Source organism: Empidonax traillii, unplaced genomic scaffold (genome assembly GCF_003031625.1).
Source record: "Empidonax traillii isolate 1590-97213 ecotype Southwest subspecies unplaced genomic scaffold, ASM303162v1 scaffold28:size2823434, whole genome shotgun sequence".
NCBI classification, from domain to species: Eukaryota; Metazoa; Chordata; class Aves; order Passeriformes; family Tyrannidae; genus Empidonax; species Empidonax traillii.
Window position 1 is genome coordinate 2,322,127 of NW_020955221.1, and position 12,244 is coordinate 2,334,370.

A 12,244-nucleotide genomic window follows, 5' to 3' on the forward strand; every position below is an offset into this window, starting at 1 on the left:
AAACAAAAAGAGAAAGAAAAAACAATCTACTTAGTTGTATTTGTGTCTTCTAAGCATTGGGGATAACGTTCTACTAAGCATGGCTGTTACACTTGTATATATATATTGAGCCTTGACAGGCCTATGATGTAAAACAATTGTATTGATGGTGGTTTAACTCTATTTTTTTTTTTATTAATTTTTACAGTTACATTCAGCTGTTAGATAAGCAGGAAAAAATAGTTTGCTGGCTAGTTCTACTCATTTATGTTAGCTTTAATGCACATTTTTAAAAGAACCACAGTCTTGTTTTAACTACCTGCTAGATATAAGTACTACAGAGGTGCTGGCATGCTTTACAGTACCTGATTTGATACAGTTTTTTTTGTCTTGTACTATTACATAAATCCAGTCATGCACTTTTTCGTACACTACAAGGGGATGTGTAATAATATCCATGCTTTTTTTTTTTTTTTTTTTAAACTATTGCCATATTTTCAGTAAGTGTCTTTAAAAAAATACACTTAGATAAAATGATCTGGTCAGTATGAGGGCATGAATGCCAAACAAAGAGTATTAGTGTTTAGTGTTAATACAAAAGTGCCAACTTTGCACACGTTTTGAAAAAAGAAAATGTAGTTATTCACCATTACCACAGTTGTAGTTTTTGGACTACACAAAAAAAAGTACTGGGGAGGGAAAAGGGGTAAAGTGAAATACGGAATTCTTGGTGCTTTTTTCAAGTGCCAATTATTACTAGAAACAATAGTGCATCCTTATTCCTTATATACTGCATTGCATAAAAGAAAAAAAACCAGAATTGTGTCATGTGAACCAGTAGAAACTTTTTTTTCAAACATGCATAATATTTGGGGATATAAATGCTGATACTACTTGTCACAGAACAAAGATGAATATAATTTTGTGTGCTTCTTATTATAGCCTGGATTTTTGTGGTGTTAAAAAAAAAAAAAAAAAAAACAAAAGGAACAGGGAAATAATGTTAACTATGTTGTTCTGTAAAGTTGTCTTTTTTGCAATGGAAAGTGCTGTAGTATGATTAAGGCATGTTTTATAGAAACAATCAAAAGAAATTAATGGCAGAAGCACTTAGTAGCTCTGAAAAACATACGCTGGACTTTTTATTGGGTTACTTTCCCTTTGGATAAAATTAGAGGCCAGAAAAAAAGGATGTCTAGTTGTGTAAATGTTTTGTGTTTCACTCGCATGATTTGTCAGAAAAGAACAAAAGTCCAGGAAAGATTGTGAGCAAGACAGCGAGCATGAACAGGAGACAGAGAAGGAGCAAGCAACTGAGAAAGGCAGAGAAAAAGAGAGGGTGCCCTCTGAATCTTTTTTGTTTCTGGTGTTCACACATGTTACTTGAGCTAGAAAACCACACTGGTAGCTTGAGTTACCACAACATACTGAATGAGTGATGGTATTTACATAAGTTCAGTCTACAGCCAAAGCCATTAGGATGTGTGTTGTAGACTCTTTTCTTTACAAAACCAATAACAATAACAAAAGCAAAATCAAAAATAAACAAACAAAAACCCGAGGGATATTTCAGCATGCAATAAAATATTCCTTCAGTGAGAATGTGTTCCTTTTCTGTATTTACTGACCCAGAACATTATTCTTCTTAGCCAAGTGTCAGAAATATTCCATTGTTTCAGCTTATTGCTGTTTTGTTTTGCTGTGCATTTTGATTATTCTTATTTTTTTATGTCCTTAACTCCTGTTATGTTTTCTAGAGGAAACTCTTAATATGGATTTCCTTTTTTTTAGTACTTCTTATTCATTTCAGTATTTTTGTTTCCAAAAGTAGAGATCAATATCTAATAAATCAGTATTTCCAGTTGTAGAAAATAAAAGAAAAATTTGTTCTAAATGAATTCTCACTATGTTCCTATGGGTTACAAGCCTCTGATCATTTTTGATTCTGTACACTGATGAAGCCCTGAAAACATTTGTGGGTCCCACAGAAATTATAAGGAAAATTCACCTTCCAGTTTAACAAAAAGAAACTTTATAGCAAAACACCAAGCTGTTTCACTGACACTTTTTTTCATCTTTTTTTTATTTTCTTCAACATTTTAACTACTTTGCCTTTTTAAATTGAGTGGAGAGATCTGCTTTGCTTTGTTTTATGTTGTACAAGCTCAGTGTCTTTGTGAGAAAGGGAAATTAGAACAGTAAGGATGAATTCTTCCAAAAAAACATGAACCTTTGTAGTGTTGTCTTTACTGTGCTCTCATGTCTCCTCCCAGGCTATTAGGTACAAATAATATGGAAAGTTTGAAAAACAAAATAACAAAAATTGAATTATGCATACAGAAAAAAAACCCCAACCCACATGTAGTATGTATGGTATAAATAAATAGCATTTTTAATGAAAACCACATTTGAGGTATATAAATAATTCCCACTGAATGAATCAATGTTCGTCACTCTCATTTCACTCTGCTTCTGTTAGAGTTCAAGTGGTTTTGGTAAACTTGTTTGGAAACTTAAACATCATCACTAGATAAATTACTGCAGCAGATTACTGACATAGAAAAAAGATCTGTTTATTACCATACTGAAACTACACATTCTAAAAAGTAAAGAAGCAGGGAAAACCTCCAAAAACTGTTAGAAGCTCAGCACCTACTCTTAACTTCATTCAGATTTTGCTAAGGTCATCATGTCTGTCTTATGGACAGAATATTACTCACTGTTATTTCTAGGCAAATCAAGTAGTTTCTTCCATGCTAGTGATACTAATGTCAGAACAGTCTGCTTTAGAAGAGCACATACACTTACATTGAATTGAATGGCATTTTCCTCATTCCTACTTACCATGCATCTCTATGAGAATCTGTGTTTATCGGAATTGTCCCTGTGGTGGAATTTGTGTCCTCTGATGTTATTTGAAAAATCCTTAAACGGGTTGTGTTTTTCTGACAGAAAGTAGCATATTTGGGTGATCTCAGCAGTGACCCAGACTGCAATAAGAATAATGACCAAACATCTCATCTGTTCAGCACAGGACATGGCTGTAGTGGTGTGATGACAAGATAAGTATTGTGCAATTACTTATGTTATCACAAACCTGTGGCTATCCATTCAGTTTCCAAACCTGTCAGTCTAAACCATTTTACAAGAACTAGACCAACTTTGAGGAAGAGACTCTTCACTTTACATGGAGTTTGTTCCTTCTTTTTTGGTTCCTATAGTTATTATGGTCACTCTTTCCACATTGTTTCACTGTTTTGTTTATTCAAGGTAGTTGTATTTTTTTCTGTAAATATCAAAAAAGCTTTGTCTGCAATTAGGAAAGAACTGTACTGAACCTTCTTTAGAAACAAAACTACTTCTCTGGATGTTGTTTAGGACTTTTGTTTTCCTTGGGGGTATAGTGTTTCAGGAAATAATAATGGTTAATCACTAGGTATCTTTTGAAAACCTGTATGGCGATTTGGAAATAAAACCAGCAGAGTCAAAGAATGGAAATCATGGGGTTTAGTACCACTGGTAGCCCTTTCTCACTGTTTAGTCTCATATAGATCACATCACTTACCAATTTATGTTTCAGTCTGTTAAAATATGGCTAATACTAATATGACCTTGCCCATAAGTATGCTCCTGTGAGGACTAATCAGCTGGTATTAGTAAAGAGATAATTTAACTCACACATATTTTTCCACACCTTATAATAATTAGTCATTTTTTTCTGAACTGTATCTCAACCAGAGACATTTTATGGCTGAGATTTAACTTTGCCTATTAAACTGCAGCTAACTCTATTGTGACACTGTAACCATGCACAAAAGGTATAAGCACTCTGTTACTAAGTCACAACTCAGTTTGACAAAATGTAGAAGGTATAGATTAAAGCCTAAAAGCACATGGACACTGCTTTTAAAGATCTCTCAAAGGCTTTTCATAACTGAGCTCGTAAAACTTGTATGTTTACTAGGGATCTGTAGATACTTTACACAGCAGAAATTGTGCACCATATTTGCCATGACTAAACTTCAGTGTATTTCCTTCCTTGCTTCCTTAGTTCCTTGCTTCCTTGCTTGCTTGCTTGCTTGTTTGCTTGCTTCCTTCCTTCCTTCCCTCCCTTCTAATGAGGAAACGAAAGTTTACTTTCTCTGCCAGTTCCAGAAGTTTATAAATTTCCCATCACCTGTGTGTTTCCCATTCCATCCCCAAAAAAGGAACTGTTTAGGACAACTGGTAGAGTCAGGTCCTAAACAGTGAAGTAGCTGCCAGGGGAGGTCAACACCTCAGCTGATCTGCTCTAGTACAACTAATAGAGCTCTGTGGGTAACATGAAAGCTCAGAAACATGATGGATGGTTCAAGGTCTGATCTGTTCCAGAGATAGAAACCATTTTCAAGATTTAGTTCCAAAAATTTCTTCTTCAGTGTGTATGATATTTTAAAATCAAAGTGCTTGGTATGGACCCATTTCTCACAGGGTCATTAAGGATGTCAGCTGCCATCAGAAAACAGGGCATCTTTTCAGAAATGTATTTGTACTCAGATTCTGCAGCACATTTTCACAGTAATGCTGGTGGCAGGAAAAAGAATAAAGGAGGGAAAGTGCTTGATCTAGGAGTGCACACATGCTTCTTTAATTTTTTTTTGCCACTTAGGTGAACAGAACTGTTACTTCTTCTGCCCCCAGAATGTTTTTGTCACTTCGTTCTTTGGGTTAACAGGATTACTCTTTATTTCAAAAGAGAAGCAAAGGTGTCTGTACTAAGGGCAAGGAGGCAGCAGTTCTCTGTGGGGAAAAGGTGAGTGGCAGACACATGATGGCAGCTGGTATATTCAGTTCCTTCTTAGTTTTGTTTTTTTCTTATACTGTGACATAAGAAAAAGACTTTGCTGCTATAGTAACTCAACAAAACAGTGACTGTAGTGCTACTTTGCTAGATAAGCATCAGCATATCCTGCTGTTGCCACATGATGAGTTGGGTTTTTTTTTCCTGTCCTGTAGGGACATAAAAGGAACTCTTTTCCATACCTATTTTTACTTCATGAACAGAGCAATATCATGTGATGGACTGAACCTTTCACCCACATGTTTGCCCAAGTACATGTCTGTTCCAGTCCCATGGTTTCTGTCTCTTCCTGCCAACGTTGCAGCATTATCACTGCCTTTAAAATGGCTGTAACATAGTAAAGCAGCAACTATTTTACATAAGTAAAGTAAGTAATATTATCTTGACTCTGTAGTTAACCAGGCTTGTTTTCTCTCTTCAACTCATGATGTTGAATGACAACTTTGATTTTTTGATTGAGGTATTGATCATGTATATCCCGATACTGTTGCTGTTATGTTTGGCACTGACACTTAAAGGAAAATGGTTGTGGACCACCAGAGGGTTAAAAAATGGACATGTTTTTGACAAGTCCTCTGACTTTTGCCAGTATTATTGTTCATTATGATGACACTGTGTTTTTTTTAATAGCAGCTGTAGTTGTCATGAAACTATTTTCCCATTCCTCTCCTTTAAAGTGTAATGTTGTAAATTCATGTGACCTTTCCTGCAAAGAATAAATATTTCTTTTTTTATATAAGATCTCAAGACAAGGTTTGGTTTGTAACGAATAGTGGCCCATTACAAAGCAGGAAAAAAACTGAGCTGAGCAGAAAGAAGCTTCAGTTCAATTTCACCTCATATCTTTCTAATAACTTACTTGTCACTTTATTACCTTCCAGTAATGTGAATGGTGCTGACACGACTGTCACACTAACAGCAGACAACACCCTCTCTTGCTTAGCCCCAGCTCTCCTGGCTCCTTATTGCACTGGCCCTGAAGGGACACAAACTAATAGTGTGCTTTCAAGTTCAGCACTTGGCCATCAAATATAAAAGGATGTGTAATTGCCTGTTTATCCCTTGTGAAGGCGAAATTGAGTGTAAGAACCAAGCTTTCCCTCCCCATTCCTTGACATACACACACACACACACACACACACACACACACACACACACACACGCACATATCTACACAGATACACCACACACACATCTACAGTAAGCGAAAGGAAGTCCCATCTGGAGCACTTTGATTTGTCTTTGGGAGGCCCAAGGCTGCCACTGGCTGCTCTATCGAGCTATCAGGCAGACAGTAACAAGATGGCTTCTTAGCAAAAGGTCAGCTGAGAAATACTGTCTGTAATGGCACTTTTGTCTGCTTATGTAGCAACTAATTGCTTTGTATTGGCATAAGCCATACTGTGCCTGCTAGAAATAGTCACGTGAATTTGCCACATCTTACTGCATAGGTTCAGTGCCAAACAGGATGTGCAGCTTTCGGTTTTTTTTTACTGGTTTAGCCCACCCATCAATGCGAGAGCAATGTCGTCCTCTCACATTCCTGTAGTGAATGCCAATTCCAGATATCCTATTCTGCTGTTACAGGAACATCTCCTGCTGAGGTCAGTGTGAACCTCTGTTAGAAAAACATATCTGAGACACAATCTGCTGTCCTCATACAAGGAGGAATTTTTTCTGATTTATCCCTTCATTTACAAGAGCACTGCAAAAAGTGTTCTGCACAGGCTCCAAAAGTGCTTCTCAGATGGGCCCATCAGAAGAGAGGGAGTTTTATAGTGAGGTAGCTTGACACCATATGCTATGTTTTAAGAAGTTCTAAGTGCATGAAGACCAGCATACCTGGCTCCAACCACTCCCCTTCCTTTATATTAAATGCTGACAGACTGCTGAATAGCAGTTGAAAATTCAAGTAGGCAGAGAAGCTACTAGAGTGTACTTTCCTTGCAGGGTCAGCAGCGTTCCTGTGCTGAGATTATACTGCCAGATCCTGTAGTGCACCTGTGAGTGCTGGGCACTGTGGGTTGAAAGGTGCTTGCAGCCAGTGCAGCACCAAAGAAGTCAAAGACAGGTTTCAGGCAAAGCCCAAGACCAGGAGACCTGAACACACCTTTGGATTGATTCATGGCATTGGTGGGCTGCAACTCCTCTTTGCTGGTTCTGGGTGCTAATGCTGTCTCCAGCACTGTGTGGTAATTTGATGTTTGCTGCAACAGAGGTGATGGTGCCCACTGTAAAATATGCTGAGATCTTTTACCAGTCAAAGGTCACTGATCTTTTCCCTCCTTTTCCTTCCGAGTTCATCAGAAGCTGCAAGGGTGAAACCAGCAGACAAATTCCTGAGGCCTGTTTGTATGAGAAGTCTAAAGGCTGAGCCCAGACTCTGTTCCCCTGTCAACTCCATGTGTACATGGCACTGACGGAGGTGGAAGCAGCTGGATGAGCTGACCTGCGATGATGAGATTGGGCAGCCTTTCTTGGTGTACCGTTTCTGAGGCTGTTTGTGGAATCTGAGGACTTTCTGATCGAAGAAACTTTGTGTACTTTGTGTGTGTGTGTGTATGTGTGTGAGTGTGAGTGTGACAGAGAAGGAGAAACAAACACAGTGTTAGAACAAAGAGCCTTAAAATGAAGACTACAAGTGAGCAAAATTATATCATTTTCATCATTACATAGGTATATATATTTCCTCATGCACTTAAAAGCACAAGAAGCATGAGTGATCAAATATCTAATGTGTAGAGAGGTTTTTTCTGGTATTCTACAGATATTGTATATTGCTTCCTTCAAACCTTTGGAGACAAATATCTTAGGAAAATGAAGAAAAGCATCCAGGGCAATTATATTTCTATGGAAGAAAGAGAGAGCAAGAGTAGCTAAGTGATGCATAAAGATTTTATAAGGCATCCATTGTCAAATAAAAGGTTGAGAATGATCAGAAGATAATGCACAGTTAGGATGGCAAATTCATCAATAGTTAATCACAACCTTTCCACTTCTGTCACGAAATGCAGGAGGCTATGTGCAGTGGCTCTGGGGCACCAGCGGCAGTTGTGCATGCACATGTCTATGCCTGAGTGGGGGAGCATTATGCAACCGTCACATCCAGCTCAAGATGTTGTCACATGGTGTACATTCCTTTCCCCCTCTACCTCCTGTACTGACAGGGCAGAATGCTTCCCTCCACCCTATCACCAGTGCTAAATGGTACAGAAGCCACATGAACTGTGATTCTAGGGATGTTCTTCTTAGATTATCTGACGACCTATGGATTAAATAGGGCCACTTAAGCTGTACAAACTAAGGCTGATTTATACATTATTTTTCAACTATACTTTTATGTTTGGAATTTTCCTTTTTTTTTTGACAAACCCTTGTACAATCTTCAGCCATTGTCTTAATTTTCCCATTTTCTTCACCTGTCTCCACCCCTTCTCCTCTTATGCCAAGAGAGTGTCTCATTAAAATTCTCTCAGAAAAGTAACACATCCTCCTGGTGTTCTTCATTTTGGATAGTTTTATGCATTCCATCTGTGTAAATGGTCACTGTTTGGAAAGTGGCAAAATTAATAAAATGGCCATTGTTGTTTGTGTGTATCTCATTTCGCTATTTATAAATATAAAATTCAGCATGCTGCTTGTGCAAACTTTGGTTCCTATGTCATATGGGGCTCCTTTCTCAGAACGTGGCTGTTTTTTGATGAGCAGCATTTGTGTTCTCAGTTCATCCTTCTGCCTCTCCTCCAGTCTATAAGGGTGATCTGTGTTCCAGTGCAATGTATGTGTGACAGATGTGCAAATAAGTTGATCTGAACCCTGAAGTATTCAAAGTTTACCCTGGTTGAAATTCCACGCGCTTTTACTTATAACAAAGAGGGTACTGCAGTCTGTTTGTACCTATGAATAACTCTCTGTAGGGGGCTTACACCTGTGGTCAAAGGGGTTTGGAGTTTTCATTATTTAACTGAAGGCTCTTGCTCACTGGCACAGTTGTTACTTCAACAATTTTTAAATGAGAAGGTCAAACATGGTGATTTCCTATGTAGCTGTCTGCTGTGTTTCAGTTCTCCTGAAATGGAAAGATGGAAACCTGACTGGGGGGTTCACATGGAGATGTAAACTGAGATAAACTGGATTTGAACCTTCATGTATTTGGGAGTTCTTAGGGGTCTGGCAGTGTGTTCAGTCACAGAGGCAAAAAGCCTGGAAGCCCCTTTCTCAGCAGGCATGGGAGGGCTCTCACAGCCCAGCTGCAACCCCCTGACACCCTGTGATGCACCGGCAGCAGCAAGGGGGCTGATGCACACAGAATGGCGAGCTCGCAGCTAGTTTGCAAAACTAGACTTGTTCTGATGGACTTTGTCAAGACGTGTTCCTCGCGTTCCCCCGACAGGCACAGGAAAGTGCGCGATCAAGGCCTGATGGACATTTTTAAAAAGGTCCTTCTCTGTTTGAAATAGAGGAGGCTTTCCATTTTCACTGTTTGATCTCAATGTGAGCAAAACATGAATGCTCTGCTGTCCTGCCTGCAGAACCAAAGCATGCACTGTAGAATATAGCTGTACAAGGGGATACAAGAAACTGCATCATGTTGATCTAATAATCGTGACATTGGTAGCTTCATAAATATTGTATGTACGCTAAACAAGTTTTTTTCCATTAGTAGTCTGAGGGAATTGAAAATCCTTTTTAATTTGACATTTCTTTTCTTGTATTTTCTGTACTGTAACTGTCCTACAGTATGTCTTTTGCATAAAATGCATAAGGTTTTGGGGATATAAATGGAGTTTTACTCATACTTTGTCCAAATACCTCTTGTAATTTGTATCAAAATTCTTGTACAATTTTTATATTAAAGATTTATCAGTCACTGACCTTTCTGTCTCTTTGTCTTTCATTTCTCTTTTTTGTTTGTTTGTTTTTTTACTGATTCAAATAATATACATTTCCGTGGAAAGACACATGGTCATGGAAAGATTCTCAGCTGCAAAATTTGCTCAAGGTCTCTTGTAGTTTGAGAGCTGCATGCTGCATTTAAGAGTTTTGCATACCTCCCAGAAATAGAACAGATTAAAGTTTTTTGGGAGGGGGATATTTTTTTTCCCCCTAGCTTGTACCCATTTCCTTAGAAATGTCATCCTTAGTTTGGTATCCAGGATCCTACAGCCTCACTAAGTTAGTCACTTGAATGTCTGCAAAAAACCCTTAAGATGGACACTGGTTGCACTTAGGTATGTCTGACAGATGAAGAAATTGAAGTGAAAGGTCTTGCCAAACTCTAACTTGGTATTCTATCACAGGTCAGTCTGCTTTTCACTTTTCAAAGCAGAGGCACACAGCTCATAAATCTCACTATTTGAATAGGAATGTTCTCTTGCTTTGAAATGGTGAGGACTTTGGCCAAATGTGTGTCCCCACTGGTCTTTGTCTAGAAATCTAGGACTTCTGCAGTAAAAATTTATTACCAGAGGATTTACTTTCTAATCCTTGGAATTGGTTTTGTACTCCACAATGACTAGAAAAGGGTGTTCTGTGGGGAGATGTTCTGAAAACCCATTTGCAGAGCAGAATACTTTGTTTTGTTAAGAAATCTCACTTTTCTTCTGAAGAACAGGTGTAGTAGCTGGGAAAATATGAGTAAGATTCTTTTGATGTAAATTCTTTTGGTTCATCCTGAGCTTTTATGGTGCTAGTAGTTTTCTACATACTGAACTTCTTGCCAATAAAGGAAGAAAGCAATCCTATAATAGGATAATTTGTCTATGGCACTGTGCTCATAGGGACAAAAAGGCCATGTTACAAGCATGTCCAAGGCAGTGTGTTGGAATATGATTCATTTTCATTCATTCTACAAGAGAAGAGCAAAAAAACCTCAGCTTAAGTGGTATGAAAAACTGAGCACTGGGGTGGTGATGCCTCAAAACGTGTGGATATGTGCTGAATTTTAAGCACACGTACAGTCTTGTTAAGCTTCATGGAAATGGACATGTGCTTGCAAATGAGCCCTTCTCAAAAGTATTAGCTGGACTGGAAACAGCCTGCTCAGTGTTTGGCAAGAGACAATAAGACTTTTTTGGTTGTCTCACATTTCCTTATCAGCAAAATTGAGGCAACTGGACTCACCAGCTGACTGTGGGGATAGGGAAAGAAAGGGATGTGAAAGCCAAAATAACCAGCATTTGTGAAGCACTGTAAACTTTCATCTGAGGAGAGTGACTGGTGGATAATACATACTCTCTGATGGATTAAGAATTTTCCCAAGGTCTATCTTTTTGCAGCCTTCCCAGCATGACCAAAACCCATTTTTCTGCAAAACACCTAGCTCTAAAAATCTTCGAATCCAGCTACTTTACAGGTTAAATTTGTGTTGTAAGACCTGAGATAAAAGCATACAAGATGTTTGCCACAGGTCCACAAACTAAAGGCTTGAGAGGGTTTATTCTATTTGCCTGTTTTTAAATCAGGCATAAACAGCTCAATAGTGAGCTGAATGCCTTTAGTCTGTTACTGACTTGCAGTATTTAGCTTCATGTCATTAAAATACACATCACCCATTGCCTTGCCTTGCCTTCCCTTCTCACACTGCACATTTCCATGCTTCTCCTTCTCCTTCTCCTTCTCCCCTTACATATTCTTTTTCTCCTTTCATTTATTTTTTGTCTCTTCCCCTCTCTTCTTTTTTTCTTACTTTTCCTTTTTTATTCCCCCCAAAATACTGCAAGTGCATGCAGATCCTAATTTCAGTGGGCAGGAAAAAGAGGGAGGAAGGGAGAAAAAAAAGTTAAGCAACTTTGGGGAAAAGTCAACCTTTGTTGAGGCATGTGGTTATCCTCCCCTGTTATTAGATATCATAGATGTGTTAATGTGGTTCTGCATGGAAGCAAAGCATAATTATAATATTTTAATCTGTCGTAACACATCTATAATTGGCATGAATTCCCCTAAACCAATTTTTTCTAGCATTGGGGTTTCATACTCAGAGAAGAGATATTAGCAGGCACCCATAAAGGCTGCTTTTGGCACAGCTCTGAGCTAACTGCCTGGGTGAGAGCCAGTTGAAGCACGCTGGGCCACTTGAAACCTGCTGTCTGCTTGTTCACTACCTTCAAGTTGACAGTGTGACAGTAGATTAAGTGCTGCTAATTTAATAAAGCCACTACTGCAGTGATGTTGATATACCAACAATGAGCAAGGGTGGTAAGAAGAGAGGGGGATAAAGGTACATAAGTTTGCCTGAAGTGATACTAGGGAAAAAACCCCACCTTCTATTGATCTTATGTGTGGTGTAGTTATTTTTAAGTCACCTGATTCATGCTTATCCAGTCCTTACCCGTATTCATCAGAGACAGTATAATGAACAGATATTGATTAACTGGGGTAGCTGGAGATATTTCCCAGCAGGGCTAGTTCACACTGATAGGTCTG

General features: G+C 38.5%; 1 protein-coding gene across 1 annotated transcript in view; it reads left to right on the forward strand.

The window, feature by feature from the left end:
- Positions 1 to 9,663, forward strand: part of BNC2 (basonuclin 2) — a 345,724-nt gene extending 336,061 nt beyond the window's left edge. The window contains exon 7 of the mRNA XM_027910132.1: positions 7,127 to 9,663. Within this exon, the coding sequence (XP_027765933.1) occupies positions 7,127 to 7,239 (113 nt within the window). The 3' untranslated portion in view covers positions 7,240 to 9,663. The remainder of the gene's footprint in view (positions 1 to 7,126) is intronic.
- The last annotated feature ends 2,581 nt before the right edge of the window (positions 9,664 to 12,244 follow it).